General features: G+C 39.9%; 1 protein-coding gene across 5 annotated transcripts in view; it reads left to right on the plus strand.

The window, feature by feature from the left end:
• Positions 1-2,580: 2,580 nt before the first annotated feature.
• The window catches only part of CEP120 (centrosomal protein 120), a 78,197-nt gene continuing 65,379 nt past the window's right edge, over positions 2,581-15,398 (plus strand). Inside the window, exons 1-5 of one of the 5 annotated variants that reach the window (XM_082457842.1) lie at positions 2,581-5,355; positions 5,839-5,916; positions 9,606-9,762; positions 11,419-11,533; positions 14,434-14,575. In XM_082457842.1, coding sequence (XP_082313968.1) covers positions 5,868-5,916; positions 9,606-9,762; positions 11,419-11,533; positions 14,434-14,575 — 463 coding nt within the window. In that variant the 5' untranslated portion in view covers positions 2,581-5,355; positions 5,839-5,867. Of the gene's footprint in view, positions 5,356-5,420; positions 5,586-5,838; positions 5,917-9,605; positions 9,763-11,418; positions 11,534-14,433; positions 14,576-15,398 lie in introns of those variants that run through there. The other 4 variants (XM_082457844.1, XM_082457843.1, XM_082457841.1 and 1 more) reach the window with 4 other exon arrangements.

The following is a 15,398-nucleotide window of genomic DNA, read 5'->3' on the forward strand; positions in this document are numbered from 1 at the left end:
CAGTTTTGTTGTACCACTCATGAAATGGTGTGATGCAGCTTGCTAGCTGCTGACTAGGGGAGCTGTTTGTGCTACGGCTTAGGGATGTGGGTGAGAAGTTAAGGGAGGCTTCTGTCTTCTCTGAATCCAGGCCACATGTTTAGAGCCTTTCTCTTAATTTAAGGGGGGGGGCCGTAATTATTTTTATGCAACTTGCTGTGGTTGGTTCACGCTAACACAGTGAGGTAGGGAATAGTGTTATATGCTTCAGGTGTACTTGTAACATCAGCATTAAATAGAACTCTTGTGTCAGGGATATCTTTTAGCACAGAAGACTCTGTTACCATTTAGTGGGGTCAGACTTCTATGGGCCGAACACTCACCCAGAAGCCTGGGGAATTTCTCCACCAGACAGCTGAGTAGGCTGGCACCAGCTCTTCCACCAGTATTGGTTTCAGTTTTTCAAAAGAGAGCTTTTTAGAGAAAAACAAACAAACAATAACAAACCAAAAAAGCACATCAGACATTACATAATAGGTGAAGCAAAGTCCCACAATGTCACATAATGTTTCTCAATGTCAATGTTACTGTGGCGGGTCTTTCATCCCAGCGCTTACCATGTGTTCTATCCTCTACCACTTAAACGGACCCCTGAAAGTCTGCTGCCCCTAGTATGTGGGCACTCTACTGCTGGCATAGTCTTTGCAAAGCAAAACAGCAGCATTTTCTATTGGCCTGCAGCCCTTTCCACAGTTCCAGGAGTGTCTCCAGCTCTTCTGTCTCGAGTAGGGGGCATTCTCCCACCCTCTGCTCTATACCTTGCCTTAGAGAGAGCCACTGTGACAACATACCATGACAGGGTGGCTCAAAGCTCATCTCAGCCTAAAGTAACCCCATGAAGCTTACTCCACATAGGAGAGAGTGCCAGAAATGTTGCTTTTCTTTAGACTCTTAACTTCAATCCGAAGCTCCTTCCAACAGCAGAAATTCCATTTCAGTCATCATTGGAGCTCCCCTCATCCACGCACAAAATGTTGTGCAAAGGTGCTAAGGTTCTTACACCGAGTAAATATTGAGGAGGCCTTGAAAATTTTTGCCCTTGCTGGTCACTGCTCAGCTGTCTCTCATCCAAGCCCTTGAAGTCTAGTGAATTTGCTGATTCTATGTGAAATTAGGGGCATAAGAACCTGTGCCAAGGATGATAAATTGGGGCCTAACTCCTCACTTCCCTCCCCATTTCCGTCCCCTCCTGAGGGGTTTGCCAAGAAGCGGAATGTGGGTCCCCACCACGTTCCCCTTCACTCCTCTCCTTCCCAGCCGAAGGCAACCTCTTCTCCTTTCCTTACCACTCTCTTTCCGCTGCCGGTCAGGGACAGCTATTAGAACCACCTTCATGAATTTAGGTTGGGAGTGGGGGATGAAGTGTGGTGTTGGTAACTAACCTGTGGCTGGCAGAAGTTTTGGTTTGGCTCCTGCAGTGGGTTGGTCTTTTTTTTTTTCTTTAAACTGAAATTAGTCACCAGCATTTAAAAATTGAATCGGTTCACGTAAATATCTATAATGCTAGCTTCTTATGGAAATTTGGAAAACCTGACTTTTACTGCGTGACAATAGCCAGCTGGGGCAGAGAAGGGCTGTCCTTGCTTCTGCTCAGGCCAGGCCCAGCCCACTGCACTAGTTAACAGCACCTGCCTGACGTGAGGAGTATCTGACTTTGGAAGGTTGTGCTGTGGTCTTTCACAAAAGGCAAGGAGAGGGGCTGTATGGGGGGATATTACCCCTAGAACATAAATATAGGCATAGGTGGGGGGATATAGAGGATCTGGTTATTTCTGAAGAACCAGAAAAGGAACAAATCACAAAATAATAGCAGAATAAATTATCCCTCCACATTCACAATAAAAATAGCTACCATATTCAGAGATTTCGTCACATCCTAGGCCCTTAAAAGAGGCAATGCCATTTAATGCTCACAAAAACCATGTGAGGTGAGGACGACTAACCCTGTTTAACTGATGGGAAAACAGGTTCAGGGCAAAGTAATTTTGCTTAATCCACAAGGCTGATAGGTTGAGAAACTTGGAATGCAGGTATGTATGACTCTTTACTATGGGGCTCCGTTGTCTCCACTGCCATAGATGTTAGTGGTCCTTCTTTAAGGCATTAAAGGCACAGAAATTAATGACCAAGTTTAATGAGATCAGACCCTAGATTGGAAGTCACCTTGACACTAAGTGAGTACTAGTTACTAAGTCTATTCCTGCTCCCTTTTCTAGAAGGAGGCTATTTTCTAAGCACCTCTTGAAGGTCAGGGTGGCACCATGCTTTTACAAATAGCAGTTATTCAATAGATATGTTAGTTTTGTTTTGTTTTTTTAAATTTATTTATTTATGGCTGTGTTGGGTCTTCGTTTCTGTGCGAGGGCTTTCTCTAGTTGTGGCAAGCGGGGGCCACTCTTCATCACGGCGCGCGGGCCTCTCACCACCGCGGCCTTACTTGTTGCGGAAGCACAGGCTCCAGACGCGCAGGCTCAGTAGTTGTGGCTCACGGGCCCAGCTGCTCCGCGGCGCGTGGGATCTTCCCAGGCCAGGGCTCGAACCCGTGTCCCCTGCATTGGCAGGCAGACTCTCAACCACTGCGCCACCAGGGAAGCTCTAGATATGTTAGTTTTATTAGTCCTTGGAGCTTGCCTTAAATTTTACTAAGTGTGAACGTGTGAGTATGTGGGGAGGGGACAAGAAGAGGCAAGGGGCTGAGGAAGGGGAACACAGCTCATGATCCCTCCTGTGGTGGCCTCAGAACTGTTGATAAGAAATACAGAGACATACTACTAGGAGAGTGGTTTGCCGGGATGTAAAATAGCTACAGAAAAAGAAAGGCTTGAAATGAGTCAAAAATGCTTTGTTTGGTTCTGGGAAATCCCTAGAAATAGAAAGCTACCTAATATGATAAGCTTTTAGGTTGACAAACATGATTTCAGAATCAAGCATTTAATCAAACTTGTTAGTTTGAATTTGCATGTTTACAGTGTAATGAATCTCACATTATGTAATAGACACAAATTTTATATCTTACTAGCACTTATGTATTTTGAAACAGCATTGATACTTTATAAACTTATAACAAAATTTTCTCTCATGAATTTAAGCTAAAATACGATGATTTATGCAAGAACTGAAGTTATTACTGCTAAATATCACATATGAGAGGAAATTAGATTGTAGAATAACAGATACGGAGGCTCTAGATGCTGATAGAATTATAATTCCATTTCTAGGTGGGATAAATGAGAAATTTCATGTCATTAGTTTTGTAGTTGTAAAGACAAAAAAACCATGCCAACTAAGTTGATGACTTTTCATTAGCTGTGATGAGGTGATTTTAGAAGTAATAGTGTTGTTTTGGGGGAAAAATCCAGAGAACGAGAACCATGTGAAAATTTTACCACGTGAAAAAGTTTCTTAGTTTATGTCGATGATTTGTCAGATTTTTTTCTGAGCTGAGATTATTCTCTGGCATTCAGTGATGGTTTACAATCCAGGTTTTCAGCCCTGGTAGATATCCTAAAGCAAAACAATGAGGTATATTGATGGCAGTTCATAGTTCTTTTACAGCTACTATTTAAGGTCTGAGATTGTTCATATAAAAAGGTAACAACTAAATGTCATTTACTACATTTAAGTCCTAAACTAAGGCATCATCTATGCTACCACGGTATAGCTGAAACTGAGGCTAAAACAGATAAAGTGACTTGCTTAAGGTAACCCAGCACGTAAATTGGCAGACGTAGGTCCCAAACTCTGATCTCTTTCCATTGGAGACCCTTAGTCTCATGCTTTGACCTCCCTTTTTCTAGAGTTTAATGCTAAGTAGTGTTTTACACCACTGATAACCTTGTAGTTTGCTTGTTGTTGTTCATCTGTTTGCTAATATTCTTTGAGTATTGTCAATGTGGACATATTTATTAGACTGCTCAACAGGAGGATATGTTAAATAACAACATTGGTATTGCATCAACAAAATTTTGACAGTGGTAAACTGTAAAAAATTATGTGGCCAGTTTCCTCAATGAAGAGTTTCAAAGAAAAAAAAAAAAGTGGAGGCGAGTACCTATAGATTAAAAGTGGCAAGAGATAGATCAACCAAATACATTGTGTTTTGGAACTTGTCTGGGTCCTGATTTGAGCAAACCAACTGAAAAAAATTATGAGACAATCAGGGAAATTTGAACAGTGTATATTTAATTGTATTAAGGAATTATTGTTAACTTTTAAGGTGTAATAATGCAATTGTGGTTAAGTATCTAATATTTTAAGATATTTTTAAAAAATCTTTATCTTTTAGAGGTACATATTGAATGAGATGAATTGATTTGACCTTAGGGATTTCCTTCAAATCCCTGCTCCTCTGCAACAGATGAAGATGATTGATCTTTAGTTGACAATTTCTGAAGCTGCGTTCTGAGTCCCTGCTGGTTCATTATATTATTCTACCTACTTTTGAGTGTTTGACATTTTCCGCAAGGGAATGTATTGTTCAATGATGAACCCAAAGTAGATCACTACTTTGATTTTATTTTGCATAATGCTTTATATCAGGGAGGGCTCTGAAGGGGCCTGAAAGGGTCTCAGAAGTAGTCTGGTCTCCACATCTTCCTTTTCTTTGGGGCACAAAGCGGAGGTTGGGGTTGAGGGGGGTGAAGGAGTGGAAATTGTTCTCTCTTCCTCCTCCCTCCCACCTATCCCGCCCAAGATCCAGTTTCAAACTAGGTGCCCTCCGAAAGATTTCTAATGTTTCCTAAAATAAAGCCTTAAGTTTGTGGGGGAGAAGGGGTAGAAAGGGGAAAATGTCGGTTTACAGCTTTTAGCTGCCTTGTTTATTCTGGTCTTGATTTTGCTCATTACTTTGTTGTCGGGGGTAGAAGAACGTATACCTTTAATTTCCCGGCCCACGTGACAATGTTTTTGTTTTAGGGTAATTTTTACTGGACAGGAAATTCTCAGAGAGCTTACGTCACCGCCAACAGTTTACAGCAATTACCGTATTGACGCTACTTGTTTACAAAGCATGGAAACTTGAGCAGCCGCGCGAGGGCAATTTTAGCTGATTTTAGAGTTCAGACTTAAATCATTATTTTTCTGTGACTTAACTTTTAAGCAGTGTTGACAATGGGGGCTTGAACAGAGCTAGTTTTTTTTTTTTGTAATCTCTATTGACATATTTCCCAGGCTATGTCTAGGGCGTGGTGCAGAGAACAAATCCACTTTCGTTTCTGGGGAACTTCAGGAAGCGTTTACTGCAGTGGTGCGCCTGCGCAGTTGGTCTCCACCATATTGCTCGCTTTCCTCCGTCCGGCTAGCAGGGGGCGCTGTGAGGTAATGGCTAGTCTTCTCCTCAGGGCTCTGGAACTTTGCGTAAAAGGGTAGGAGGCGAAGCGGGCTGAGGGGCGTTCTATCCTCGACTGCCCTGGTTTCTATGACCCTTTGTCCTCCAGCCTCGCCCGGGCTGTGGGCCTGCGGGCCTGGTTGCTAGGTGGAAGCGGGGCGCGGCGTCGGCCGCGGCGGCTACCCGGGCGTTTAAAAAGCTACTACGCAGGCGGCAAAAGGTCCTCAGGCGGCGGACTCGCGTCTCCCTGGAAGCAGGCCGGGCCGGGTGGCCGAGCGGCTTTTGAGTCGGGGCCGGGTTGCGGGTGGACTGGCGGCCCGGGGCCAGGGAGCCGGGCGCGCTGCAGGCGGACCGCAGAGCGTGGTCCGGGTGTCCCGGGCCGCAGGCGGGTGGCGGGAACCTCGGCGGGAGTCCAGCCGGGGGTCGCGGGCTGCCAGCCACTCACTCACCCGGGCTCCTCTTCCTCCCAGCAGACCCCGCCTGCGGGCCGCCGACCGCGACCATGGTCTCCAAGTCCGACCAACTGCTCATCGTCGTGTCCATCCTAGAAGGTGAGTGGCCCGGGACTTGGCGTTTGCGACTGCTGCTTCCTGAATTTTAACAGAGTAGTATGGGACCGAGGCTTTGTTAACCTGAAAAGTCCTGTCATCTTTGTTTGTGCCGTCCCCAGAGACTTCTTCAAAGTTGTACACAGTGAGGTCTGTTGGGCAGTTGATTTAAAAATCCCTCAAGGGAGTATGAGAGCTATTAGGGATAGGTGATATTTAGCGTGACTAGCCGTAGACCCAGAGAATGTTGGAAAAACGATTTCCATCAGAGGCAGCACGTTGATGTCTTATATTATGAGCCGAAAATGTGCCTGGAAAGCACTTTCTGTTCAGCAACCTCCTGGTAGTACCATTGGTGAGAACTTTGCTTTGACTCAAATACACGTTTCCTGCATTTTCAGAAGTGTTGCGGTGGCTATTCCCTTTACAGCTCTTGACGGGGGACGTAGAGGACTACAGTTGTCGAGAGGGTCTATTACACATGCCTCGAAGTTTGGTTTGTTGAATGAGTGACATTTATTTATTTGGAGACTCACTGAGTGTCAGGCACTGTGCTGGGAATGGAAGAGTAAAATAGTCCTGGTTCTAAAAGCTAAGGGAATAGCATGGAGAACAGTAAATAATTTAAATAATTCATCATGATGTGGAAGAGAGAAGGACCACCTCTGTCTGGGGAAGCTGGGAAGGGTTTCCCAGAGGAAGTGACATTTATTTGGGTCCTAAAGGATGATTAGAAATTTGTCAGGCGAAAAAAAAGGAAGGAAGGGCGTTCCAGGCAAAGGGAAGAGCCAGTGGCATGTTTAAGGTATAGAAAAACAAGGCATGTTCTTTGATTGCTTGAATTCAGTGTGGTTGGAGAGCAGGTTGCAGGAAAGTGGAGGGTATAGGAGTTGATTGGCAAATTGAGGATAGGTTTTGAATAACAGGACGCGAAGAAGTCATCTTGAGTGGTGAGAGGAATGGCTGGGGACCCCTGCCCTGCCATGGGAGGTATCTTGTGGAGGCCTGGCACCATTTGGGTGGTGAGAGGAAAGAAAACATTACAAACCCAAATTTTGAGTTGTGGAAGAGAAGGCTGACCAGAAGCTTTAGTGTTGGGGCAGATTTAACTGTTAGGTTACTGACTGTTTAAAGACATAGGACTGAAATCCCATTGTAATTTGGTGAACATAAGCTTTTGGACTTGGAACTGTGCTCATGCTATGAGGTAACAGAAATGTAAAGCGCTCTCTCCCTTCAAGGTTGTAGGGTTCTGTCTCCTTGGGGAGATCAAATTAATGTGCAGGACATATGTTGGGATGTAATATAAATAAAATAAAAATAAATGATACGGGCTGTAAACGCAGGTTTTGGAGGTGGGAGAGGATGATGGCTGAAATGCCTTGAGTGGTAGGTAAGCTTTAGATAAGCGAGGATAGAAGAAAGTCATTCCGGAAGATGAGACAACCCAGGCCACTGTGGGATTGAGCATGGTGGGTGGAACAGTGAAGAGGTCAGCAAGGTGACCAAACTCAAGGAAGGTGAATATTCAGGAATATTGTGGTAAGAAATAAGCTTGTACAGATAGAGTGAATAGGCCTTGGAGGATCTTGAAAGCCAAGGAATTTAGATTTAATGTTCTAAAAAATAGGGAGCCAGCATATATTCCTAAGTAAGAAAAAGTTTTTTTGTAAATGTAGTTTAGTAGCAGCATGCAGGGAAGAGAACCTGGAGTCAGGAAGGTCGGTTAGGTGTTGCTACAAACATATCTAAAACTGGCCCACGGTCCTCCAAACTGTTCCTCCTCTTGTGTTTGTATTTTCATTCATTGTAACCATGCTGTTGCCTCAAGCCAAGACCCTGGGAGTCATCATCTGCCTGCATTCCCTCTCCATCCCCAACTTATAAATGGTCACTGAGTGTTGATTTTATTTTTCAAATAATAGTAGGTGCTTCATATAAACTTTTAAATGAACGAGTTTCCATTGTGGGTGCCTTGCTTTGGGGCCGTCATTATCCACCTAATCTACTGTAGTAATCTTCTCAGTAGTCTGTTTCATGAATGTTTTCTTTTCAGAAAACACTTAGTGTCCACCTTACTGTCTGGGGATAACCCTTCTGAAATGCCAATCTAATTTTCTTAAAATCCTTCGGTGTGCTGAGGGGTAAGGTCTATACTTAAGAGTGGCGTACATGGCCCTTTGTGGTAGACATGTTGCCTACCTTTTCAGCCTCATCTCCCCTACTGCCATATTTTCATGTGTTCCCAGTCCTTCAACTACATTGAGCTGCTTGCAATTTCTTGACTACATTTCTAGAAATGCCCTTTATTCAAAATAAAATGATTGGGTTTCTACTATGAGCAAACTTTGGGCTATTTACTGGATTCCAAGGACGAAAATGACAGGGTATCTGTTCTCAAGGTATTCATTGTCTTTGGGACGAGGCAGGCACCTGTTTGTTCTATTGCTTATCCTCTGTTTTCAAGCTTATTGGAGGTTGTAGTTAGGATAGTCTGAAAATACAGGGTTTTTTGACATATGAAATTCATTTGGGAAACTTAGTGATCTTTCAGAGCAGCTGAAAATGAGGTCCAGCGAGAGGCCTTCAATTAGTGCTAATTAGGAGAACCATGCCATATGTGGTAAGACTCTTAATAGGGAGTTTCAAATGAGAACATCAGGTAGAAACTCACAGGTTTGCAATCAAGCTCTTTCTGGCCAGCTTAATTCCTTACTAAGTGGCTTGTAGCAGGGTGAGTAGCAGCAGGGATATATTTACTTAACAGTGGTTAAAACTCCCCTAACTGAAATCCTCCTCACCGAAATCCCTCTCACCAGACCTGTAAACATGTTGGCTGTAAGATTCTTAGTGCTTCTTTCTTAGTTTTTTAGCTTTCTGTTTTCAGTGTTCTAAGTTTGTCGCTTTCCACTAGACCCTCAATTACTCAAGAACAAGTACTCTGTTTTACTCTTTTTGTGTCCCATTTTCTGGCGTTAATACTCGACTTTGAATATGCCTTCAACAAACAGTAAAGGAATGAGGTCAGGCAGTACAAATGAACAGTAATGTGTAGATAGAATATTTTAATATTTCTTGATAATATACAACATTGTACTTGAAAATAACATGAATGAATAAATGTGTTTATTTTCCTTTGGCTAATTTGTAAGGTATTCTTAACTGTGTTAGCAGGAAAATTAAGATGCAGGTAAATTTGTTTTTGCTAATTTATTTCTCAACTCTCCAGATGATTTAACTGTTCTATATTAAGTACTGGTATCGTAATATCTAAAATTGGTGTAATCACATTTTTAACTCTTTAATTCTAAATGTTATTAAGATCATTGCTGCTCACAGTGTGAACCAAGGACAACACCATGGACATCTCCTGGGATCTTGTTAGAAATGCAGACTCTCTGGCCCACCCCAGACCTCCTGAACCAGAATCTACATTTTAACAGGGTTCCTGGGTAATTCGTTGCATATTAGTGTTAGAGAAGCACTAATTTATTAACTATAGCTTTCAATTTGATAAATGTTTTTTATGAATCATGAATTTGAGTGTATCTGTGAGTATGTGCTAGTGAGGTAGTTTATGGACTATACAAGTCAACCACTGTTAACATATGTCAGTTTTTAAAACACATGCTAAATGATCATATTTGACTCTTGTACACTTGTGGTTAACCTGTACAGTCTTTTTTTTCTAGGTCGCCATTTCCCCAGACGTCCAAAGCATATGCTTGTGGTAGAAGCAAAGTTTGATGGAGAACAGTTGGCTACTGATCCTGTGGACCATACTGACCAGCCAGAATTTGCTACTGAGTTAGCCTGGGAAATTGACAGGAAAGCCCTTCATCAGCACAGGTGACTGTTATTTTCAATTTGTTTGGCTCTTTTTCAGTCTGTTATAAATAAATACGTATATATCTCTAAGTAGATAACAGTAATATTTGCTGAGTGGTTTTTTAATGTGTCAGGAAATTTGTAAGTACTTTGCAACAGTAATTCATTTAAACATCAGACTAACCCTATGAAGTAGGTATTATTTCCCCCGTATTACAGGTGAGAAAACTGAGGCCTAAGAGGTTAAGTAACTTGCCTTAAGTCAGTCAGCTGGACAGTGGTAGAGCCCAGCAGCCAGTTCAACTCCAGAGCTAAGCTTTTAACCACTACACTTAGCTTGCTTTTTTTCTTTCTTGTTTTGCTAATGTCTGAGAGAACAAATATTCTAGAAGTGCCATCATGATGCCTACCCACTATTAAATGTGGGTTGGAATTCACTGTAATTTTTATTAATAAATTTATTGTATATTTTACCTGGCTTGCCAAGGATATATAGATATATATATATAGTAATTATATAAGGTATTCTTTCTAATTTTACACTTGATTTTAGACCTTTAAATACTTTATTGGTATATAAAACATATTTAAAGTTATAGCTTCTTATTATTTCATGAACTATGATGACCAGAGCAGGCAAGAACACTAATACTTTTATTTTAAAAATAATTGAAAATATATTTCCTCTGGGGAACATAGAATCTCTTTAATATTTGTTCTTTCTTAGTACTAAATGAAATAAAAGTACCAAGTTAAAAAAATGAAAACAAGGAGAAATTTAATTTCTTCTATTGTTAGATTAGTCCATGGACTTATTTGAAAGGGTATCAAATTCCTAGAGGATATTAGAATTTTGTATTTCATCTCAGTGACTTCCGGAATATCTGCTCAGACAGAGACTTGATATATTAGTGCCTGTCTTGGTGGTTGTGTATCTAATTGTGTTAGTGCAAAATGGTACCACTCTGTATTTGGTAGACTGAGAAAATAACACAGATAAATTAAATATAGAAATGATGATTTTTGTGCCAAGTGCAGATTTCATAGTCGTTCCATTAGATGACAGTGATGGCAAAATCCAATCAGCTTACTATATGAGTGAGCCAGTGTAGGGGTTCCAGACTCAAAAGAAGCCATGTTATACCAGTGAAGGTCATGCTTATATGATCTTATCATGTAGCACATTGAATTGTTGTTAACTTAATTTTAATAATTTGTGATATTATGGCATTTAATTCTTAAGTTTATTTCATTTTTTTAGCAACAAAAAGAGCTATAAGCACATACGCGTGTGTATTTGAAGCTTTATGTGTGTGTGACAGTCTAAGAAAGACAATTTAAAATCAATCTTGAGAATTCATGGTAATTTTTGACTTTAAAAGAGTTCTGTATGTTACAGAAGCTTGAGAAACATTGATCTAGATGTTAGCGTCTTCGATGAGAGAGACTAAAATTTTTGACATGTTTTGTATATGACTTTAGTTGGTGTATAGATAAGTAGACATAATTAATAGTTCATGCCAGTTGAAGAGTTTTTCAGAAAGTATAGAATAGATATAGGTTATTCAACAAAATTATAATTGTCTTGATAGTAGTAGGCTGCTTTTTCAAAGCTAATAGAAAGTTCAGTATTAAGCAAAAGCGATTTTATTTATCACATAAATTGTTACGTTGCAGGCTACAGCGTACTCCTATCAAACTCCATTGTTTTGCCTTGGATCCTTTATCTTCATCCAGGGAAACTATAGGTTACATTGTTCTAGACCTAAGAACTGCTCAAGAAACAAAGCAGGTACTGACCTTTTGATGTTTTGTTACTGATTATGTAAACAGTTGGTTATATTCAATAGATAACAGATTGATGGAAAGGACATGGAATACTGGACCTAATAGATCATGGGCTTGAGCCAATATGGTAGTTCTTAGTTCTTATGATGAATTTGATTTAGAAAATCCTGACCTTTTGGTCATTCTTTTGGCCTAGAACCATCTTTCTCAAAGAAACTTCTCTCTGAGTTCAAGTCTGTGTTCAAGTTGCTATTACCTTTAACACGTTCAGCTCCTGCACTTCACCTTCAAAGGTGTGCCTCTTTTAGAGTTCCTTGCTTCAGTGGATGGTCACCACCCTCCTACCAGTTAGGCGAGCTAGAAATATAGAAGTCTTCCTTGACACGTCCCTTTCCTGGCCTCCTTGGCCACCCTTTGCAGCTGGTTTTGCCTCCTGATCTATCTGCTATTCTGCATTTTCACACTGCCATCTCAACTTAAGCCACTCTCTGTCCTTCTTACCTTGGCTGTCTTAATAGTAGCCTTCTAACTGGTTTCCCTGCTTCCCGCTCCTTGCATTCCTTATGTAGTAGTTAGAGGAAGGGAATTTCTTGAAAAACACTTGTTATGTAACTAGTACTCCCACCACAGGAAGGAAGAACAACTCAGGGTCTTGATTCCTGTGCTTTTTGTTATTGAAAATCCTTCTTATGTCTTTTAAAATATCTTACAACCTTTTTTGTATGTTATTGACTTCAGAAATTCTAACTTTCAGTTCTTCCTAATGACTTCTTTTGGTCCAACTTTCTTAAGAAAATAAAGTAAAAAAAAAATTCTTCTCTTTTATTTTAAAGTCCTCAATTGATTTGAATCTTAAATTAGGATTCTGTGAAGAAAAATTTACCTGTTACTAACATTTTTGGTATTGATAGCAATGATAGAGGCATACCTTGTTTTATTGCAGTTCACTTTACTGTGCTTCACAGATACTTTTTTTTTTTTTTTTAAACCAATTGAAGGTTTGTGGCAACCCTATGTCAAGCAGATCTGTTGGGGCTGTTTTCCAGCAGCATTTGCTCACATTTTGGTAATTCTTGTAATGTTTCAAACATTTTCATTATTATATTTGTTACAGTGATCTGTGGTCAGTGATCTCTGATGTTACTATTGTAAAAAGATTATGACTCACTGAAGGCTCAGATGATGGTTAGCATTTTTAGCAATAAAGTACCTTTTAAATAAGGTATGTACATTGTTTTTTTAGGCATAATGCTACTGCGCACTTAATAGACTACAGGATGGTGTAAACATAACTTTTGTATGCACCGGGAAACCAAAAAATTCATGTGACTCACTTTATTGCAATAGTCACTTTATTGTGGTGGTCTGGAACTGAACTTACAATATCTCCAAGGGTATGTGTGTATTTGCAGATGAGCCAGTCAGCCTGGCCCAAATTTGGAATTATTCAAAAGAAACTGAACTGCTTTAAAAGAGGACTTGTTTCTCCTCCATCCTTAGGTATTCATCACCTCTCTGCCCCCAAGTCCTGAAAAAGGTTTTCCTTCTTTAAGCTTAGACCCTGAATACTTCTGCAGTTGCTTTGGTTTAAGAGAAGGTAAATCCTCTTAGGAGGAGGATATCTGAGCTGAGATCATGCCTCTAAATGCTTTTGGTGTTCCTTTTCCCCTTGTCTAGTCCTTGAGGGCAGTTTGTCATCGTATTGGTGAACAAAGTTAAGGAGAAATTTTTTAAAATTATGTTAGTTTTGGGAAAACCAAATATTGTCTTGTTTAATGTCTTCTGTTTGCCAGCAGAAGAAATATTTGAAGTTGGATAGTAGAATATTTGAATTTCAAGATAAATTATTCTCTATAAATAAACACAAACAGAAGAGCCTTGATTTCTTTTTCTGAGTTAATAACAAAAATATATCATAAATCCTGTGAACAGCTAAAAATCTTTTTTTCCAGGCTTATACTTAAAATTAGAAAATATCTGTCATAAGAAATACAGCAACAGACTGAGTTTTTGCCTTTAAAAAAACTTGGTTGTGGATTTTTTTAAAATACCTGTGGGCTAGTTCACTCTGTTTTAGTTACAAACATAATTTGAATATAAAGCTGCAGTTTTTGGTTTTGATCACTATAAGAACCAGTTCCTATGCCTTTATATTACAGTGGTCAGAGTAGGAATGCTGTTTACAGGTATTGAAATGGTGCCTCTTCACTAATGATACACGTGGTCTTGGGCCATGAGATTTTGATTTCGGTATGAGAATTCTTGAGGTTACCTTGCGGTTTGGGGGAGGAGGTGGCTATTCAGGTAATTGAGGATACCTCATTCTGTGAAAAACCCTTTATATTTCAGTATCAGTCAAATGCATGGTTCATAACCCAGAACTCTACCATTAGACCTTACTTAAGTATTTTGTTAGTATTTTTATTAACACTAAGCTTTTCTTTTTCTGATTTGATATAAACAGAACAAAGCAGAAATGTGGCAGGCAGAAAAGGTATAACAGAAAAAGTGAAAAATTAGGGGTTAGGAAATGGAAAATTGATAGTCTTTGTTGTTGTTATAAGGGATGAAGTGAGATTGGGGATATGAGTGAAGATAGAAATACACGTACTGGGTTTCCTCCTCTTTAATATATTATTACCTGTTGAAGCATAGGAGTAGAAACAAGGAAGGCAATCTAAACTTATACTTAATTTTTTCACGAGGAAATTCAGTTAGTTTCCTAAGCAGGATTAATTTCTTTTGAGGAAAATGTGGGGAAAGAAAATACTTTAAAAGAGGAGAAAGTACTGAGAAACTAGAGGAAATATATTTAGAACCTTATAAAACATTTCCCACTACTGTATATTTCCTATTAACAATTAAGGAGTTTTGCTTTTGTTTTGTTTTGTTGTTACTCTCTAGGCGCCAAAATGGTACCAGTTGCTGAGTAATAAATACACCAAGTTCAAGTCTGAGATACAGATAAGCATTGCTTTGGAAACAGATACAAAGGCACCAGTGGATAGTTTTAAAGCAAAGGGAGCCCCTCCTCGAGATGGAAGAGGTTTGTGCATCATCTCTAAGGTTATTCTCTGAGAAGTTACATCTGTGCACTAGAACTTGAGGAAGGGAGGGGAGGAGGTATTATAGGAAGATAAATGCAGGAGTGTAAACTGATCTTACTCTAGAGCAGCAGACAAATGTTGGGACATTGTTACACATGAACACTTGTTGCTCTTACCTCTTGTTTACAAAAATTAGAAATAGGGAAAGAATGTCTTTTCTTTATTTGATATATATAACAGAACAAAGCAGAATTTTATATTGTTTATAAAAATTGCTATTTAGGAAAATTTTCTTCCTAGGATGAGTGCAGGATAGCCAAAAATGCTGATGCTGGTCTCTATTAACTCAGCTGTAGTTTAAGAAAAGCTTCATTTTTTTCCCCTTTATTTTTTAATTAATAAACCTTTTTTTTAGAGCATTTTTAGGCTCACAGCAAAATTGAGTGGGAAGTACTAAGTATTCCCAGATATCCACACACACACACAGCCCTCCCCACCACTATCAACATCTCCCACCAGAGCGGTACATTTGTTGAAATCGATGAACCCACGTTGACACATCATTATCACCCAGTATCCATAATTAATATTAGGGTTTGTCCTTGGTATTGTACATTGTATAGGTTTTGACAAATGTGTAATGACACATATCCTTGATTGGAGTATCCTACAGAATAGTTTCACTGCCCTGAAGATCCTCTGTGCTCTGCTTGTTGATCCCTCCCGCCCCTCTAACCCTTGGCAACTACTGATCTTTTTACTATCTCCATAGTTTTGTTTTTTTCAGAATCTTGTATTGTTGGAATCATGCAGCATGGAACC

This window comes from Balaenoptera physalus (genome assembly GCF_965194825.1).
Source record: "Balaenoptera physalus genome assembly, chromosome: 3".
NCBI classification, from domain to species: Eukaryota; Metazoa; Chordata; class Mammalia; order Artiodactyla; family Balaenopteridae; genus Balaenoptera; species Balaenoptera physalus.